Source organism: Sitophilus oryzae, unplaced genomic scaffold (assembly GCF_002938485.1).
Source record: "Sitophilus oryzae breed Bouriz unplaced genomic scaffold, Soryzae_2.0 scaffold_1184_pilon_pilon, whole genome shotgun sequence".
Taxonomy (NCBI): Eukaryota; Metazoa; Arthropoda; class Insecta; order Coleoptera; family Curculionidae; genus Sitophilus; species Sitophilus oryzae.
The window spans coordinates 1,831,338-1,853,452 of record NW_022145820.1 but is presented as its reverse complement, the minus strand read 5'-3'; the positions used below and the strand labels follow the sequence as shown (position 1 = coordinate 1,853,452).

Here is a 22,115-nt window from a genome sequence, read left to right as displayed (position 1 = left end):
CCATGGTATTTCCTTTATAAGATAAAAAATAAAGACTTTATTTTCCTGCCACCTTTGTACTGTGTATCCAGTACAGGCTGATTTTTAACACTAGGTTTATACAAATTGAATCTTAAATAAGTGCAAATATTTTCAGGGCTGGTAGATCTCGATAAAATAAATACATTTTCTCTTTACCGTTTTTCAAATAAGTCTAAATTACTACTAATTTTTACTAAAATTTTGACTTTTTGCTAAAATTGTGAAAACCACTGGATCTTTTCTGCGTTTTCATTCTTGTAAATTTAATCTACTACATATGTTGACATATTGTTAAGAAATTATATTTCTTAACTAAAAATAAAAAAAATAGACGTGTTACTGGGATCAAAAGATAATACCACTAAAAATATTTGCACATTTTCAAGACTCCAAACTACACTTTTTCATTAACAAAGGAATCGCCTTGATTTATATTTTCACATTTGTTTTCAAAATCCTGTATAATTTACTTACTAGAAAAAAGGAATTCACTATTTAATTTTTATAGTTGAGGAACGTTTTTACTATGTACCAATACCAATATAACTATTTTTTAGATATCCTCACAAGAGAATCTCCTTAATTAAAGTACTAACCCATTTCACAATACCTTTTCAGATCTATACATTAGGGTGAGCCAAAAAAACTAACCTATGGAATCAACAAACACTAAAGCTGATTGATTTCTGATTGAGAATTGTTTTTTTTTCACTTTTCAAAGCTTTCAAATATACGAATTATTAGATTGAAAAAAATTACTCTCAGATAGATTTTTTAGTAAATTTTATGCTCTACAAGAATCCGCAATGTGTGTGTCAAACTACTTCCATTTAAATCCCGAATAACTTATGAAAAGGAATACAAAAATGTTCAAAAATGGAAACAATTAAAAAACGTGCGAGAAGAAAATAAAGCTTTTAACCTATCCTCGCTGTTAAAGTATCATTTAATCTACCCTTGCGGTTAAAGTATTATTTTATCTACTATTTTTGATAGATATAAAGCAATTTTAACAGTTGCTATTGAAAAAAAAATATTTTAACGCCTAGGCATAAAATCAAAGCAATTTTACGCCTAAGCATAAAAGTTCGAAACTATATTATTAAAACGTGCTAGAAGAAAATAAAGTTCTTAACCTATCCTCGCTGTTAAAGTATCATTTAATCTACCTTTGCGGTTAAAGTACTATTTTATCTACTATTTTTGATAGATATAAGGCAATTTTAACAGTTGCTATTGAAAAAAAAATATTTTAACGCCTAGGCATAAAATTAAAGCACTTTTACTTCTAAGCATAAAAGTTCGAAAATATATTATTAAACTGACATAAAGTGTCAAATTCAACGAGCGTGACCATAGTTTCTCGATAGATAACTAAAAAACTAACCTATGGAATCAACAAACACTAAAGCTGATTGATTTCTGATTGAGAATTGTTTTTTTTTCACTTTTCAAAGCTTTCAAATATACGAATTATTAGATTGAAAAAAATTACTCTCAGATAGATTTTTTAGTAAATTTTATGCTCTACAAGAATCCGCAATGTGAATTTTTTTATCGTAAACCGTTTCAAAGTTATGGTATTTTTAATTACAGTTGAGGGTTGGAACCTTTGGTGTTATACAGCAAAATAAAATCACTAAATCACTACAATACACCAAAACACTTTTACTTTTACACTGGACGCGAGTTTCGCTAACCATGTTAGCATCATTAGCAGATTATAAACTCCACGTTCCTAGTTTATAATCATCTGCTGATGATGCTAACATGGTTAGCGAAATGCGCGTCCAGTGTAAAAGTAAAAGTGTTTTGGTGTATTGTGGTGATTTAGTGCTTTTATTTTGTATTATTAATGGGAAAAGATTTTTTTACGTGTTATTTAAACGGAAAACTTTGAATGTTCACCGACACCTTTTAAAAGTGAACTAAAAATCCTGCGTTCCGGGGATATTTTTTTCTCGGTTATTAGGTTCATTTTAACCCATAAATTTCATAGGTTATTTTTTTTTTGCTGGCGCTACTACATATTTTGCATAAAATAATTAATATACAATACAAAATTGACAAAGAGACATGAGTAAACTAGAGCAATTCTAATTTTTTATGCAAAAATCGGTTTCGGTTGCCATGATGTACTTTTTCGTGTCTTAATGTTTGATTATAAAAATAGTAGATATTTGACCCCTTACTTGGTTCTTTTATTGAGTGCTGAAATCTTATTTGTATATCATATTTTTCTTTTTTAGTTAGATTTGACGCAACATATGCTAGGAAACCAGACAAAAATGGATTTATCCAATTTAGTTGGAGTCAAAACTTCAGCGGATGAGTTCTTCAAGTAGGTGTTAAAGTTAAAATGTAGAAGGTTAATCCCCAATTTCCGCGAATACAAAGTTAAATCTTATCGGGATTTATGTTGCCTAATAATGCCCCCAAGTCGTACACACTATACGGTATTATTTAGTATTTGCATAAACACGTTTGAATTCGTAAACTCCGCTTGTTCCGCTCATCGTTCAGTGTTAAACTTCCACACTTAAGGGCTTCGCTAAATGAAATTTGCTGTAGAATAATTATGCAGATGGGACCTGAGAATTTGTGCTCAAATGAAATCGATTCGAGGTTAAAGGATATTACTTATAAAAGTAAATTTCGTTTATAGATGAACTTTGTGAGAACGACTTTAGAATTTTGTATGAGTTTCTCTCTCTCTCCAGTCGATTCGATTTTAAACGTCGCGTCGGTAACCAAAATGTGTTTTTTTTTCAAAGGTCACAAAAGTATTAATTTTTGCGACGTGATTGATAATATAAATAGTTATTTCTTATACAAGACGATAATATGGAATTTTATCGTCGACCGAAAAGATTAATTCGGGAGGAATATTCAGAAATTATTATTTCAAGGAATTTATTACGAGTAGAAAAAATATTGTGCTGGGTTGGTGATGGTTTCTATGTAATTTGACAAATAAATAAAGCTGTCTCTTTAGTTGTCAGCTTTGAGTCAATATTTTTTAATTCTCTTTCGTGTCGATTGCTGATTGAATTGGATCCAGAAATGGCTCAAAACGAAATAAATAAATTACCAACAGATATTCAGGCTGGGGTGACAAACGCCATATCCAAACTACTTCCATTTAAATCCCGAATAGATAACTTATGAAAAGGAATACAAAAATTTTCAAGAATGGAAGCAATTAAAAAACGTGCGAGAAGAAAATAAAGTTTTTCCTCGTCTATCCTCGATGTTAAAGTATCATTTAATCTACCCTTGCGGTTAAAGTACTATTTTATCTACTATTTTTGATAGATATAAGGCAATTTTAACAGTTGCTATTGAAAAAAAAAATATTTTAATGCCTAGGCATAAAATTAAAGCACTTTTACTCCTAAGCATAAAAGTTCGAAAATATATTATTAAACTGACATAAAGTGTCAAATTCAACGAGCGTGACCATAGTTTCTCGATAGATAATTACATCCAAGGTATGACTTTTAAATCTTTTTATATTTGAAAAAAAAAATGGTATGCCCTGGTCTGTATGTTAAACGTTTAGCCTCACCACAAAAAGTTTCATTTTTACTCCTAGTAAAACCACAGCTTACTCATATATAGACAGCTAGTCAACTCACAAAGATTTACATGGAACCCTTCGTACCTACTTCGATACTCGCTTATCTTAACGCAAGTGCGATATCGATACACGATCGATACGAGAAACACATCAGAGTAATATTAGTAGTATGCATAAAATTCTATAAATTTTAATTTGTATTCATAGTTCTATTTATCAATAAAAACATTTACAATTAGGTATATAACGTAACCCCTATTATCAGTACATATTTTGCTAATGAGTTTATTATAACACCTTAAAAATTTATGTTAAACCTAGCAACGTACCTGGGCACATCCGGCTGGAAATCTGGAAAAAACTACAACAACTGTTCAAATTGTTACTGCATTTTACCACAACACAGCAACTTAAAATTCGCCCCTTTTGGATTAAAAGAAGTTAAGCACCCAACGAAAAGAACACACTACAGGGTGGCGCACCTCATCCGCCTCGGTTGATTATACGAAAACGAAAAGATGTAGAAACAAAGTTTTTTATGGATATATGTATGGAGGCAATGTGCATAATTTAAAATTATTTTCAAATGTATAGGGTGTGTCAGAACTAAAATCCACACCAAAGTTATTTACCCGGTATTTTATTTCATTTTTGGATTCTTGGGGTTTTGAGGTTTAGTATGTTTAAATGCTTTGGTTTTTGATATATTTAAAGTTATTTAAATATGCATGCTATAATAAAAAAAATTGTCAACACCCTGTACATTACTTAGAGTTAATTCTTGTACTGTCTTTCAAGCCAGAGAAATAAACTTTACCAAAAAAATAATTGCTTTCTGAAATGTATACAGGGGTATCAAAAATTACTCGTGTATTTTAAATATACATTTTACATAAAAACTTCGTTATTTCAAATACAACACTATGTATTTTTTTAAATAAGTCGAAGTAAATTTAAATGCTTCTTCAAACTATATTAGGGTTTCCTATACCTATCTGCTAGCAATCAAGATGGGTGGGGTCGCCATGTCAATTTGCTAGTGACAGTTAGTAGCTATTTTCAAATTCGACATTACTTTATGCACTTTATTTAAATTTATGTTAGTTTATTTTTATTTAATTTACGTACAATAGTTTAATAAGTAAGTATTTATCTCGGTATTTATTATTGTATCAAGAAAAATCAAGAAGTAGTTCTTTGATTTATATTACGATGACTTGTAGATATATTGGATTTTGCATAAAAGAACCAATTGAGGCAAATTAATTTTCTTGACTTCCGACGACAGGTTTCTGCCTAATCGATTTTTCATATACCACACTATCAGCTTTGCGAAATTGGAAAAGTAGTTTTTTAAAGGAACGCTTGGTCAAGAAACTTCCTACTTGTATTTGGATATCTTTGAGGATAAACCCTTCAGGCTAACAAGCAAATGTCCTCTCAAAATAATTAATTCTATTTATCCTATAATTAATTATATTTATATTTTTAATCACTAGTAACATATCCATTCCTTCCGCCAGCAGACACTGCTTTATTTTTCTTGATAAAATAATAAATGCTTACTTACTAAATTTATTGCAGGTAAAATAAATAAAAATAACCTGTTATAAATTTAAATAAAGTCCATAAACTAATATCGATTTTGAAAATAGCTACCAAGTGTCACTAGGAAATTGCCATGGCGACAATGGCCATTTTGATTAAAATTTTATTGAAAAATCGTTTTTTATTCAAAATCTGAGCCAAATAGGTATACGAAATCCTAGTATATTTTGAAGGAGCATTTAAATCTGCTTCGACTTATTTAAAAAAATACATAGTGTTGCGTTTGAAATAATGAAGTTTTTACGTAAAATAAATATTTAAAATTGACCAGCAATTTTTGATATCCCTGTATACATTTAAGGAAACAATCAAATTTTTTTAGTAAATTTTATTTCCCTGGCTTGAGAGTCAGTACAAGAATTAATTCTGAAAAGTAATGTCAAGGTGTTGACAAACTGTTTTATTATAGCATGCATATTTAAATATCTCAAAAAACATAGTTTTTAAACATATTAACCCCTAATAATAAATGCCTTATTTTATGTCCAAGAATCCAAGAATGGAATAAAATACCGGGTGTTCCATAAGAAAAAATATAACTTTGGTATAGATCTTAGTTCTGACACACCCTGTACATTTCAAAATAATTTTAAATTGTGCACATTGCCTTCCCACATATACCCATAAAATATTTTGTTTCTACATCTTTTAGGTTTCGTATAATCAACCGAGGTGAATGAGGTGCGCCACCCTGTATATGAGTTTACTCATATTCAAATGTATGAGAGAATTTTGAATGATTCTACTACAACTGTTGTTAAATTCCAATAAAATTATATATCTAAACGAACTTGTGAAGAAATTTTTTTTAGATCCACTTACTTTTCCATAAAAAGGTCTATCATCTCTATAAATAAAATTGCAGATAAAGTGAGGATTCCCCCCTGTCGAAGAAAAAATAATATTAATTTTACTAAACACAATTATATCCGTATAATTTATCCTAATATTAAATAAGTTTTGTTCAAACCAGTATTACAAAGAGAAGTAGATCTAGTCTGTGGGCAAAGTTGCGAGGCCATCAGTGATTTAGAAAATATTTGATTTCCTTGATTTCCACGATCGAGTAGAGAAATATCCGATTACTTACACACAAACTATTAGAATCAATATCATGCGGTAGAATAGAACGGTTTCCGTATAATATTCTCATATTTACTTAAAGTTGTTCTATTTTATCAGATTCATTCTCGGATTCATAGCTTCCCAAATTCATGTCATTAATCTAGAGCAAAATAAACAGATTTATACATATTAAAAAGGAGGACATTGGAATTGCTCGAGACATAAGAATAGATCATTTATAAGATATATTTTTGTTTTAAAAATATTTATTATAAAGTATAACAATAATATCGTTCTAATAATAGAACAATCCCTTGGGAGTCACGCCATAAGATAACACCTGTACGTAAAATATTCATCTTATGCAAAAATTTACTGGGTTGAGAATACATGGATACTCGATTACTTTATGGATATGTACTGGAAAACAGGTTTATCTAAGTAACAAAAACCACTTAAGGTTTCAAGAGATACATCTACCTACCTACGCTATTCAAAACATCAAAACAAAAAAGAAACAGTGTTAAAATATGAAACAAAAAAACAATTTTAGCACCCTCTTACTGATATGTCATATATTATCACTTAATATTTAATGCATATAAGCTCAATTGATATACACTCAGATGCAAAAAACGCAACGGAAAAAAAATCGTAATTTTTTATTTTTAGTTCAATTTCCATGATTTTTTTTTGGAAAACTGTATATTAATATACCAACTTTAATTCTTAACCTCAGTTTTGTATAAACTTTAATACTGGACTTTATTATACAGGGTTTATCAAATGGTGTTTTTTAACCTAACTTTAAAACAACCTGTGCAATAATTTCGTGAAAGAATTTCCCTAAAACATTGGTTTTTCAGTCAAAACCATGTCTCCCAAGCATTTTGTTTTTGTCACATGTTAACTCATACCTTGGCTAATTTTTAGTAGCGGAACAAACTTGCCACCTACAATTTGCAATTTTTTCAGTTATCATTAATTTTTGATGTTATTTTTCAATATGAAGAGGTGGTTTTGGTGACTATTGTCGTAACGTCATCGTCAATATTACGCTGCATTGGATACAGTCCTCGTTTAAATAAACATTAATAACGATAACGGAACTAACGGTATTTAGGAAAATATGTAATACTCAGTAGTATATCTATAATACTAAGTAGTATACCAACAGAAAAAAAAAACATGTAAAAAATACACTAATACTTTGTATTGCCTTCCTTAGATGCTACATTTTTTGACAAATTTAATTTAACCTTAATAAAAATATAAGTAAAATAGCAAAATCGTTATGGAATTGAAAATATAAAATGACACCAACGTATATCCGATAAACGGAGGCATGAAAATGCAATAAATTTAAAACTGCGTTATTTTCTAACCAATCAAAGTCTTTAAATTCTACCAATAAAATTAATATCGTATCAACGTATCGTCGGACAACGGATGCATAAAAATCTAGCTTACGTTCGGAAATTTTAATTATTTTTTTATTTATAAAATAATGTTCAAAGATTCTACTACTGGAATGAAATAACAGGAAACTACGCATAACAGGATCATAAAAGAGAGGATAACTAAGTGAGTTAGTGAGTATTCAGTTGAAACAACACTTACCAACAATTATTGGATTCTGATTCTCCATGTCAAGAATAATAATTATTATTATTGCATATTGCAAACAAAAATAATAGGGTTATGTTATGAAATTCCAAACAAAAACAAAAAACCGATCGATACACGCACGCTTGACACTTTTGACAGTCCCGAAAATAATCCACAAAGCGTTCCAACGTTGATACATTTTGCACCGTCACAAAACTATTCGAAGTCAGCGCATGCTAACAAAGTGCAAGAAAACCGATTCGAGTACGATTTCGAAACGATCCTGAAATGCTGATTGGAACAAACCTATCATATTGCGTGATGTTACCCCATTCTTCTTTAAAGGCCAAGAGAAGTTTATTTGATGAAGCCCCCTGGCCAAGCATTTCCCAAACGTCGAACATGATGGGCAGTTCATAGTAGTAGATGGTTTGCAATAATCACCAAAGCCGCCTTGTCATATTGAAAAATAACTACAAACAGAAATTATAACTTAAAAAATAGCAATCTACTGGTGGCAAGTCATTTCGCTCCTATAAATTCACCAATGTATGTGTTGACATGATCCAAAAAACAAAATGCTCAGAAGACATGGTTCTGATCGAAAAATAATGTTTTAGAAAAAAAATATTCAGGAAATTACTACACAGGGTGTGTTTAAATTTAAGGTAAATAAAAAACAACCATTCGATAAACTCTGTATAATTGTACAATAAAGTCCAGTACTAAAGTTTATAAAAAAAAAGTTAAGAATCAAAGTTGATATTTTATACATAGGGTGAGTCTTAAATAAATGCAAGTATGGAATTTTTTCGATGATACGGTATTTTCAATAACAAATCTAAAACTAACCCCATACTAACCCTCTCGATTAACCGTCATATAACTGTCATAAAACATGTCAGTATTTTTACCTATAAATTATTATATTCCATACAAATGCAGCGACACCTATACACTAAAATTTTAATCTCTTAAAATTTCCAGCCGAGAAATTCTTCGCATATCGGACAACATCGATGAGATAAACGAGATCGTTTGGCCTCTATTCACATGCAACACCCTAGCTTGGATAGCCACTTACTTATGTATGAGCAATGGCGTCAAATCGATCGGAAAAGCTGTCTATTTCACTGCGACCTTTCCATTTTTGATTCTCTTCGTGCTGCTGGTGAGAGGTCTCACCCTGCCCGGCGCCATGAAAGGCATCTACTTCTATATTTACCCGCAGTGGGACCAGCTGACAAATTTTAAGGTATAATACATATTGAAATAAGGCAGCGGATGTAATGGGTTAATAGTTATTTATGTATCAAGGGAATTTATAAGGGTGTTAATTACCGAGGGCAAACTTTCTGTCCTAAGAACCCGAGTCATATAGTATATCACCGAGTCATAATAAGTGCCCGACGTTATTAACATTTTATAATTCCCGTGGTACATAGGTAATTTTATTTTTTACTAAGGGGTATAGCCGGATTAATATGGGAAATCTGCCCCCGCGGCATTTTTAACTCGCACTCAGGGGATTGAATCAAAATAATTCACCTAAATGTTTAGCTCTAACTCAAACGGTTTTCGAGATTTTCAAAAAAAAACTGTTGCAGCAGGGAATGTCGATGAAACTCTTCTCTTGTAAATTTATTATAATCATTATGATCATTATGTTTAGCTTATTCAAACATTTACAGCAAAATAAAACACTAAATCACCACAATACACCAAACACTTTTACTTTTACACTGGACGCGCGTTTCGCTAACCATGTTAGCATCATCAGCAGATGATTATAAACTAAAGTACAATCTACAAGTTGAGCGTTTATATACTCAGATATTTCAGTTATACCTTGTAAGATTATTGTTAACCTAGTAAGATTATAGTTGTCAGAGAGACTCAATAACATTCCATTCAGTCAACATTTATTATAACTATTCATATACATATATCAATCTAGTATTGGCCCCCATTGAATTGTAATTGTCTCTGAAATTTTGAGAAATGAGATAATTGAGTGAGACGACTGCTGAGTTAGCTATGATTGTTGTAACTCTTGATTGAGTAGAAGAGGCGACTTGAATTCGAAAGAGGAAGGATATACCTACATAAAAATTAGTTAAAAAAAGGAAATTGAAAAAAATTCTGTACGAATTTTAAAGAATTAATAGATTATGAAACCAAATTTAATGAGAATTTTAGATAAATATTCTATAAAATAATTTTGTTTATAATTAATAAAAACTATTGTTTTTGTATACACCTCATTATTGCTTTTGTATACACCTTAATAAGAACACCAATTAAAAAAACATACACATTGGAGAAGGGTTATGTTTGTGCAAAAACAACAATCATTTTACGACAAGACGTTAGTCAACACGAGAAATTATCTTTGAGAACAAATTTAAATTTTGACTGAATTTGGATACAAAAACGAGGTTGATATCTAAAATCAGCAATGTGGTATCTTTATTGCTACTAAAGAAGTACCTACACTATTCAATTTATTTTTATATATGCCTATATTTTTTCAATTGTTTTTTTTCTATTATTTGTATTTAGCAGTGATCTAAAGAAGAAACCGTACAGAATAAATAATAAGAACGAAATAATATTAATTTAGGCCTAGCATCTCAGTAACATATAAAAGAAATAAGACTCATACAAAACATTGATCAGCCGGTATTTGTTTTAATTTTCGAATGCATAGAACTTTTAACCCTCCCCATTCATCGGTCTCTCTGTCCCTGTCTCTCATTAGAACTAACAGCCAATTTAAATTCAGTGGAGTGCGAGAGAAAAGGAGAAATGGAAATCACCAGCGCAGCGTTCGCTACCTCGAAACAATCAGATAAAGGAACCAACCCGGAAAACTGTCTCCATATTGTTTTAACTGCAACGCGCCGAGCAATCTTGTTTATTTTAAGATACGTTCATTTGAATGAAAATTGTTTCGATTAGACAGAAATACATGTTCTGTTTGTCGTCTCCCGTGCATCCACCCACGTGTTAATTTTAATTGGAAAGTTTAATTTCAAATTGCCGATAATTATTAATATCATGAGTTATAATTAATTACCGTAGTGAATTTTTATTGACAGTTTATCACCATACCACCAAAAATATGTCGTATATTAAAGATACATACCGGGTGGTATATCGACGTTGTAAAGACAGGAAATCCCATGCAAATTTTGAACTGTTCAAATATTTGTTTCCCTGTTGATTTTACAGCGGAATCGTAAAGAGGTTTGTTAAAGGTCTGCATATGCTAAAATACATGACAAATTTGTACAATTTTTGGAAAGCCCTTTTTAACTAATTTAAGAAAAACTGCATTCATTTTTAAATTAAATCTGAAAAGATAACAATACAAAAGTAGGCAAATGTCATCATACTTTAAGTTGTCAACCTATGAATGAATGCAATTTATATTGTGGTGTATACGCATACAGTAGTTTCCGAGATACCGTGTTCCCGATAAATATTCCTGGTATTTTAAAACTTGTTCGAGTTAAACATAATCTAAAGGTTTAGGAAATATAATTGGATATTGACAAAATTATAAATTGGCAACTTAAGGTATGTTGGCATTTACTTGGTTTTGCATTACCTTAAATCAATAATCCTTAAATCAATAATTTCCTTAAATCACTTAAAAACGGCTTGACCAAAATTGTTCAAATTTGGCAAGTGTACCCAGATCCTTAAAAATCTATTTAAGATTCTGCTCTGAAATCAATAGGTGAGCCACTATTCGGACAGTTCAAAATTTGTATGGAAATTTCTATGTTTTCAACGTTGATGCACCACCTAATATATGCACCATGTGTATAACAAAAGAATATCAGGTTGCCACTGATTTAAAAAAAAATATCAAAGAAGATCGAACATGATTAATATAGGAGAATGATGATAATAATTCATTAAAATATAACAACTTTTAGCACATTGTCTCTATTTAAAGTATTACTTTTAAAAGCAGTGACTTCTGACAGACTTGCTAACTGTTGTTAAAATCATAGAATTTCCATATAGAATCTGCTTTATTATTTTTTCCCACTTAAAATATACAGAAATTAGAACTAACCTATATCGTTCTATTCTGATTAATTTTATTAATATTATTTTATAATCTCGTCACGAAGCCTTAATTTAAAATTATTTTAATTTAATTTTTTATTACCCCAATATGTAGGTTACATTGTTAATTTCTATAATAATTAATAATTTATTTTCAATGAAAATGTTATAATATTGGGGGCGTATGGTGTTGTATTTGTGTATTGCGTCTATCAAAAATATCACCAGATTTTAATTAGTTATTTTAATACAATATTTAATTGTTTATTTTACAAGGATATAATTGCTATTTGTGAAAAGCAGGTTCGATATTCTTATATAGTCTTATTACTTGTCTCTGTCAAGCGTTTTTTTTTGGTGGGGGAAATTTATATTCGAGTAAAGATCCGCTGGGAAGTGTCCTTAGATTACGCAAAGGCCCACCTATGTCGAAACACCGGTTCCTGATACATCACCGAAGTTCGGGAGGGGGTTTAATCACTGCGACCTTACAGATCTATTGTGAATCATCGAAGTTAAGCGACGTTAGACGATGTGAGTGGATGGACAGGTGACCGTCTTGAAACTCTGTTGTGCTGTGGTGGCTACTTTGATTCAGGTTGGTCAATACCTGATATCAATACCATTCGGGTTGGCGTACAATAATTTTACGATACACTCATTAATTTGCTGGTTTGGTTTTGCGTTGAGGTTGAATAAATGTTAATAATTATAAATATGTTCCAAAGTATAGTATATCTAATAAAAATAAATAAAGCAGTTGTTTTTGCAAGTATTTTTTTAAAAATAATAATATTTTCTAATGAATAAAAAGTGAAAGGTGTTTGCAGTATCAATATGTAATATTTGGTTGGTTGGTTTCCCCATTACGGCAAACAAACATAACTTTTTGTAATTTTCAGTTTTTATTATTGGCACCAGTACGAGAGCTAGCAACGTTGGGAAAACAAGTATTTTAAGAAAGCTGCCTCTTTAAGGTATCGTTTACTAAGCTCTCTGGAACAGCATGCGGCCCGTCTGGCTGCCGGTAAACGTTGCATTCCCTACTGCCTACTGCGCACTGAAAGAAGATCCTATATTTTTATTAGTCCTTTAAATTCTAGTATTGAATATAAACCCACCGAGTCAGGGCAAAAACTTTTTTGTTTTATTTATTTTTTTTTTTCGTTTATATTCTGTTAGTAAATTATTAAATAAATCTGGTGATTCTAATAAAAAAATATTTAATACTTAAATTAAATAAAAAAAATAAAATAAAATAAAAAAGTTTTTGCCCTGACCCGGTCTCGAACTCTGAATTTAACGGACTAAATCAAAAATATATAGGATCTTCTTCCGATGCGCAGTGGTGAACGCAACGGGTATCGGCAGCTAGATGGGCCGCATGCTGTTCCAGAGAGCATAGTAAAAGATATCAAAGAGCCAACTTTCTTAAAATACTTTAGACTATAGATATGGCAAGAAACATTTTTATTATAAATATTTCTATTATTAAGAACTATTATTGCTCTCATATATTATAAAAAAAACATTGAAATAAAAAAAATTCTACTTTAAATTTATTTATATTTTAAGTTTTGTTACCTTCTATTATTTACGTATTTTCTCCCAAAATCGAAAATTTTATGAAAAAGGTAGAAATTTTATGTAAATTTACTATTTAAATTCATTTGACTGCTTTTTGATTTGCTTGTTATAATCAAAATTTCTCATATAGCTAATTAAAATTTTAACAAGATTCAAATAAAAGCCTCAATATTAAATTGGCATTATTTAATAGCTGATAGTTCCTAATCTAATAACTAACTTTTAGTGATTTGCTGTCGCTTTAAAGTTCTATAGACCTAAATTATTAAATTATTGCTCTAAATTAGAATTATTTTGATGTTTCTGTGATTATTGTATATTGTTCTGAACAATAATTGCTCAAATTATACATTTTTTATCAAAATAGTATGGTAAAATAATACCCATACCTATTATTACACTATTTAATTTCTATATTTGTTTTCTTACTCTCTTGCACATAATTAAAACAAATTAAAAAAAGTGATACTAGATTAAACAATAAATTATTTAAAATTTAATATTCTCTTGACATTTTCATAAACTTGGAAAAATTGGAAATTATTGCCTCAAAAAATAAAAACCTAAAAAACTCATTTAACTTTTAGATTTGGTGTGACGCAGCTGTACAATTATTTTTCTCCCTGGGTCCAGGATGGGGTGGAATAATAAATATGGCAAGTTACAACAATTTCCACAACAATAACAAACTGTAAGTAATTTCCTGCACATTTTAAACTTAACAGTTTCAACAAAATATGTCAACAATTTGGAATTATATTTGAATTAATATTAATTGGAAAAATATAATGGTAACAACTGACATCAAAAATATACATTATTGAGTGTTCTATTAGTATGCACTTTAGACAGATTCCACTAACTGTAAGTAATTTTCTGTACATTTTAACCCTAACAGTTTCAATAAAATATATCAACAATTTGGAATTATATTTGAACAATATTAATAGACAGGGTTCCGTGCTATCTTCACTCCTATTTAATTTATACTCAGAAGCTATTTTCCAAGAGGCTCTGAAGGACGTGGAAATGGGAGTCAAAGCTAATGGAGTGTGAGTAGGAGATATTAGCCGATTGGGCTCCTCCACATGCGCAGTTCGCTTGACCTTGACATATGTGGCTTTCAAACCTCCTTGAGTGATTCCAGAAAGAACCTTGTTGTGAGACCTTAAACGACCTTTAAGGTTGACTTTCAGATGTATTTGAAATGCGTTTGTGTACCCTTCACAAGGACCTTGATGTATGATCTTGAAAGACCAGATGTCTTTGGAATGAATCGTGCGTATCGATGCTCTTAGGAGAATATGGGTGGGGGGGGAGGTCTTATTTAAACTCTGACATGCCTCTACAGAATCTTATTGTAACGTATATATTTTTGGTGTGTGCAGCATTGTATAGGTTGTAATTATCTTAAACTTAAATATTAACACTCTCTTCACTGCTTCAAAGTATCCATATAAACAAAAGTCATGCTATTTTTCAATCATGAAGCTATGAGATATTGCTAAGTAAAAAAAAAATGATTTTCCATACTATTAGCACATTAGAACTCCTACCCCATTACTTCTTATTTATAATTATTCAATTCAACTTAAGAGAAACATATTTTTTTCTATATTTCTTTTAAAGGTATATTTTTTTTACTTAATGATATGTTGAAAAAATAGATTATGTAATTATGAAGTGCATTCCATGTTTTAGTACTGTGTAAGCATTATTTTAGTATGACACATTAGGAAATTATAAATACACTATTACATGAATAATAAATTTACTTTAGGAAAAAACAGTTAAATAATTTTTTAAGGGTTTTTTTTTTGGTTTGGTTTAAAGAAGAATAAGAGCCAGTTAATATACAATATAAGTAGAAAAAAAAGAGGTAATAAAAAATACAAAAACAATATTTATTTAACAAAAGGTAGTTAGAATACATTTTAAGTAAAAATAAATATACCTATTTACAAAATGACAATTATCCAACTTAAAACTAGTATAAAACATAAGCATCTCCAAAAACTCTATATCTGAAGTGAACAAATTTAGTAGCAAAAAAAATAATATATTAGGAAAAAAAGCTATTTATACATAAAAAACACCATAATAATTATTATTTGGTAGAGGGCGGAATAAAAGCCAGTTAACATATAATATAATTAAAAAAAGGGGGGGGTAACGAGAGAACAGAAAAACAATATTTATTTAACAACAGATAGTTAGAATACATTTTTTTAAGTAAAATAAGTATACCTATTTACGTGTGAACACTATTTTTTACAAGTGAACAACACAACGTAAACTGCTAATTAGAATCAATAAAAAAAAGTAAAAAAATGAAGATATCCATAAAATTAAAAAGTATCTGAAAATATTAAAAAACATACTTTATAAAAGTCAGATAGTACACAAGTTTAAAAAAAGTAATAAAATATTTTTTTCTTTCATTAAAATAAAAATCTAAAATAATTGGGCTACATTGTTATCAGATATGAGAATAAAAAATAATACTAAAACAATAAATACACTATTACATGAATAATAAATTTACTTTAGGAAAAAACAGTTAAATAATTTTATGAACTAAGAAAAAAGAAGGGTTTTTTTTTTTGGTTTGGTTTAAAGAAGAATAAGAGCCAGTTAATATACAATATAAGTAGAGAAAAAAGAGGTAATAAAAAATACAAAAACAATATTACATTTTAAGTAAAAATAAATATACCTATTTACAAAATGACAATTATCCAACTTAAAACTAGTATAAAACATAAGCATCTCCAATAACTCTATATCTGAAGTGAACAAATTTAGTAGCAAAAAATAATATATTAGGAAAAAGCTATTTATACATAAAAAACGCCATAATAATTATTATTTGCTAGAGGGCGGAATAAAAGCCAGTTAACATATAATATGATTAAAAAAAAAAGGGCAACGAGAGAACAGAAAAACAATATTTATTTAACAACAGATAGTTAGAATACATTTTTTAAGTAAAATAAGTATACCTATTTACGTGTGAACACTATTTTTTTACAAGTGAAGATATGCAATATAATTAAAAAGCTGATATAAAAAAAAGAAAAACAATATTTATTTAACAACAGGTAGTTAGAATGCATTATAAGTAAAAATAAATATACATCTACATGGTTAGAAAAAAGTAAAACATAAGATAAGACAAATAAAAAGCTACTGAAATGTATATGTTATCTTAGTCCATTATAACTGAATTTTGTACATTACACATATCTACATCTGCATCACAAAAATCCTTAATATCTTTTTTTTCCGATTATTATCAATGGGAAGACAAAACGTTTTACCCGCTTTGTTTCATCGTTTTCGAAGCACTTTCGCAATACACCTATACCGCACACACACACGATTTGTAATTTTACAACACGTTTCTTCTATGAAGTACTCAGTCAGTATTAGTTGAGTCGCCTGTCATGGACATTTTTTTCGCACGCACAGGTTTAATCGAATAATGTCCACTGTCACACGCTCGTTCTACATTTTCCGATAATAATATATCGTTGGAAACTATAAAATCTTACTGCTTCTCGGTAATGGAACACTTTTTGAATCAGTTAGTAGCACACTATCTTCGAAGGACTATCTCCAAGGGTCTAACTAACGGCTTTACCTGATTTTTAACCACCCCTACTTAGGACGTAGGTATACCGATCGGCCCAATCCACATATATTTCTTCTTAACGGACGGGTACCATGAGGCGATAGAAACCTTTTTTTTTACCTATCCTTTTTAGGACTTTACAGAGTTGTCACATAGTTTTTCAACTAAAATATTTTTTTTTTATTATTAAGCAATATACAAATACATTAAACTGTTCAAATCACAACAGTGAAGTAATTTTTGTTTTTAACAAATTATACGCATATTTTTTCCCTTTTTTTAATAAGATGAATCTCTAACAACTCTTACTTAAGACGTAAATGATGAAGCATATCGCTTTTATATATCGCCGTACAGATGCTTCGAGATAAAATAGATGAAAGCGTATAAGTAGTAAAGTCCTATCTGTAGATATTAGTTTTAATCGAAAATAGAATATGTAAATGCATATAACTGTGTCCATAAATTCTTACGCATTTGTGGTTTGTCAATGTTTAAATTTTTATGTATTTTTTTTTGTTAACATGTTTTAGAAAAGCTTATTTAACTGTAATTTATTTTTTTTTACTTAAATAAAATCATTTTTTTTTCAAAAAAATCTGTGTGTGTTTTTTTTAATTGATCATATTCACATCTGAATTTAATACTTAATTAAGATAATTCCTACTAAAAGTTAAAGAGATTATGCTATTATTCCATAGATAGGATTTAAACTAAACACTTAACAAAGCTACCAAACATGAACTGAGATCACTGCATTTTATTGTGTAAGATAAAAAAATAGAACAAAGAAGAAAAATAGTTTGGCAGTCGGTACAGCTGCAGACAAATATATCTTATTCTTAAATCAGCAATAATTACTAATACAATTTAAAGAAAAATGCACATTTTCTTAGAAGCTATTAATTTTTTTAAGTTAGAAACTCTGAACATATATATTAGTGTGTTTAGGTCTATTAACAAAAAAAAAACATTGATTAAAAAAAAAAGATAGCATTGTGACCCAACAACTCCTTTTAGCTACTCCTTTTAACTTCTCATTTTAAAGAAAAAAAAATGCAGATTTTCAAAGTTAATGATAACACTATCTATATATGATTTTCTTCTGAACTCTGAGCATATATTGATGTATTAGGGCTGTTAAAAAAATAATAATAAAAAAAATGTATTAATAATCTTTATTTACACCCTTATCGGGGGTTGAACCAAGGACAGAAAGGCAAAAATCAAAACTATTAGCGTCGTATAAGACGTATAAGTAGCGCAGTTAAAATTTCTTGGAACGTCTAAACCTGAAAACACCTGCCCGGCGGATGGTCCTTACCTATTGTAAAATTGATTGTTTGACGTTGAACCAAATTTTGAAAAATCAGTAGCTTAAGTATCCTTTTAGTACCAACTTCCCACATTATCTACGCCAATGTAAATATTCTTTTGAAACTGAAACATCTGTCACACCTGAAAACGTTCTCTGTTGTAAAATGGGTCGATAACGAACCGAACCTTTTTCTTTTGGCTGACAATCCACCCTCGCAAACACCTGTCCGACGGGTGGTCCTACCCTGTTGTAAAATTGATTGTCGTCGAAATAAGCTTTGAAAATTCAGTAGCTTAAGTACCATCTTATCCACTTATCACATTCTCTTCGCACAGGTAAATATTCTTTTGAAACTGAAATACCTGGCCAACGGGTGGTTCTTATCTGTTGTAAATATGGGTCAATGTCAAATCGAACCTGACCGCCAACGAGACGATTTTCAATGTAGAGCTGGTATGACCGCTGGCAATATTCCACCCCTTTGTAAACTGATTGATATTATTAGAGAAAGAAAAAAGAAAATATTTACATTAAATGCTGAATACACGGTAATTTTTTTTAATTTAGGAATATGTATACTTATATATAAATAAGTTGTTTAATCAAAAGTTTTATGGTCAAGTGAACTATTCGATGATAAGTAATTCTTTAGTCCGGGGTTCAAAGCCTACTTGATCGTAAAACTTTTTTTTATTAGTAAAAAAAAAGCTGTATAAATATAACTAAATATAACTAAATTATTATGCGCATGTTTGTTAAGTATTTTTCTAGGAAAATATTTGTGAAACGACTGTGAATAGCTCCCTACTGCAACCAGTTTCAATATTCCAATGTCGAGAACATTTAAATGGCAACAATGTTACATCTTAATATCGAGAGTTTGTGTGCGTTCAGGGGGCACAGCGGCTGACCGGTCGCTGAAACTTTTGCTAAGCGGCTGACTGTTTTTTTGTGTGTAAAAAGAGACCACTTACGCAACCGCTAACCGTCCCTGAACGCGCCCTTTAGATCTTGATGTTAAGGACTTTTTAAGGTTAAAGTATATAACCGAACATTTAAGATACACTCTGTTTAATGTAACTTTACCCTTGAAACATATTGAAGAATAATATTCAAACCGCATGCATCAGGTATAGGGAGAGTTTGTAGTGGGGTGTTCGTGTATAAAAAGTAGCTCAACAGTATAAATTTCATTAGTTTTCCTAGCGAGAGATGTCCGAACATAACCTATTTAATACGCAGACTATAATGGCAAATATAATTTGTGATGATATCGATTTCCAACTTGAGAGTGAAGAGTTTGATCGCATATTTGCGAAAGTGGTGGAAGAGGAGAAGAAAAAACCAAAAGTGAATATTATATCAAATATTCAGGTGGTTCAGCCTAAACCATCTCCAGTAGGGGGTAAAAACAAACAATCCGGATCAAAGTTGAAGAACATACTGAAGGGGGAGACACCTTATAAGAGAAAAAGTGGTGGTGAAAAACGTAATACTAAGTGTAATAAGGAAAAACAAGAACAGCAACCTCACCACGAGCTGCTCCAACAATTGCAGCAAGAGTCGCAACCGGTTCAACACCCACAGCAGCAGCAGCAGCAACAGCAAGAAGAGCAGACTTTCGACGACTACTTGAGTGAGGAAGAGCGAAACCTGTTCGCCCAAGTGGTGCGAATAAAAGAACAGTTCTTGGACGAATTCAAGCAAATTGAATTGAGTGTAGTGGAAGCGCGAGAAACACTTGCACTACAACAACTGGAACTTCAGATTAGGGAGGAGCGTCTAAAAAAGTGTGAACATAGAATGAGGACTATATTAAGTCTCTTAAAATAATTAGTGTATTGGTTAAGACAGGAAGTTGTAATTATAGTATTTTTTTTTCAAATGGTTTAAAATAAAGGCTATTTTACAATAATTATTGTGATTATTTTTTTTTTTATTAGAACAAAAGTAAATACAAATAATACACTTATAGATCACTAGTGGGTTCAGGGTAAGAACTAGACGAAGGAAGAATGCGATGTTGCCATAGGCTTGAAAAATTCCTAGTTATTCTATAATACTGCATAGTATGCGCAGAGGGTGTAACAGTGGGGAGATCGGCTATAAGATAGAGTTCCTCATACGTTATTGCATTAGTCTTCAGATATTGCCGAAGAGATAAAAAACATGTCTTCTGTAAATGGTGAGGAAATATTAAATTCCCTTCCGGACTGCGAAGATCCGAACTACACAGTGATCTTAGATTTTGAAGATCTTGTTCAAAACGAGAGTGGAGACAATAGGAAATATCAAGAAAATGAAGAACAATCAAGAATATCGCAGAAACAGCATTCGCCCGGCTCAGCTCTACCAAATTTAAAGCGAATGTTGACGATGGATGAAACTAATACTGAGAGGAGAAGAAAGAAAACAGTATCTTCATCATCATCAACAACAATTGCTACATTGTCGGGGTCTTTATCACATCGTGTCGCACCATCACCTGTGGAGAAGCTTGGTTTGGCGCAACACATCCAGATATGGATGAAATCCTATAGAAAAAATCAAGAGGATGGTGCAGCCGCGGTGGCAAAGGCTGAAGCGGCAGTGAAAATGGCAGAGGAAGCCCTAAAGCGAGCCAAATTGGAGCTTGATGCTCAAAAGAAAAAAATGAGCATCCAAAAATCTCAAAAGGACGCTTTAGCGGCAATGTTTATTGAAAATTAATATTTTTTTATGTATAAGTGTAATTTTTAGTATATTTTTTTTTTGTTTGCAATAATATATATTTTTTTTGTATATAGTAATGTGTATAGTTTTGTATAATAGTATTGTAATAGTGTAATAGTATTTTGTATAGTTAATAAATTTATAAATTAAAAATTTTAAATTTTTTTCTTGTATATAGTTAAAAATTATAAAATAGAATAATCTGAGAACAATCTTATTATAAATAAAAAAAATCTTAGAACCCCATATATATTAGTTTAATTTATTTTTATGAGATATATTCTGTAGATAAAATAAAAGAAAATTACTTTTTACTTGTATATAGTTAAAAATTATAAAATAAAATAATCATAGAACAATCTTATTATAAATAAAAAAATCTTAGAACCCCATATATATTAGTTTAATTTATTTTTATGAGATATATTCTAAAGATAACATAAAAGAAAATTACTTTTTTCTTGTATATAGTTAAAAATTATAAAATAAAATAATCTTAGAACAATTTTATTATAAATAAAAAAAATCTTAGAACCCCATATATATTAGTTTAATTTATTATTATGAGATATATTCTATAGATAAAATAAAAGAAAATTACTTTTTTCTTGTATATAGTTAAACATTTTAAAATAAAATAATCTTAGAACAATCTTATTATAAATAAAAAAATCTTAGAACCCCACATATATTAATTTAAATTATTTATTTATTATCGGAGTTATATTCTATATATATTTTTTTCTTTTTATATATTATATATTATATTTCTTTTTATATTTCTATAGATAAAAAAAGAAAATTACGTTGGATGTTACTTTTGCAAAAGAAAGCCTAACAATAAAAAAAGTAAATCTTGAAAAACCACCCTTACTGGGTTATCGGGGATTGAACCAATA

The 22,115-nt window shown here is 29.9% G+C and overlaps 1 protein-coding gene across 4 annotated transcripts in view; it reads left to right on the top strand.

The window, feature by feature from the left end:
- The window catches only part of LOC115891524 (sodium- and chloride-dependent glycine transporter 1-like), a 93,551-nt gene that overhangs the window by 54,581 nt on the left and 16,855 nt on the right, over positions 1–22,115 (top strand). For all 4 annotated transcript variants that reach the window (XM_030912007.1, XM_030912006.1, XM_030912004.1 and 1 more), the window contains exons 4-6: positions 2,271–2,362; positions 8,870–9,137; positions 14,140–14,243. In XM_030912007.1, the coding sequence (XP_030767867.1) occupies positions 2,271–2,362; positions 8,870–9,137; positions 14,140–14,243 (464 nt within the window). The remainder of the gene's footprint in view (positions 1–2,270; positions 2,363–8,869; positions 9,138–14,139; positions 14,244–22,115) is intronic.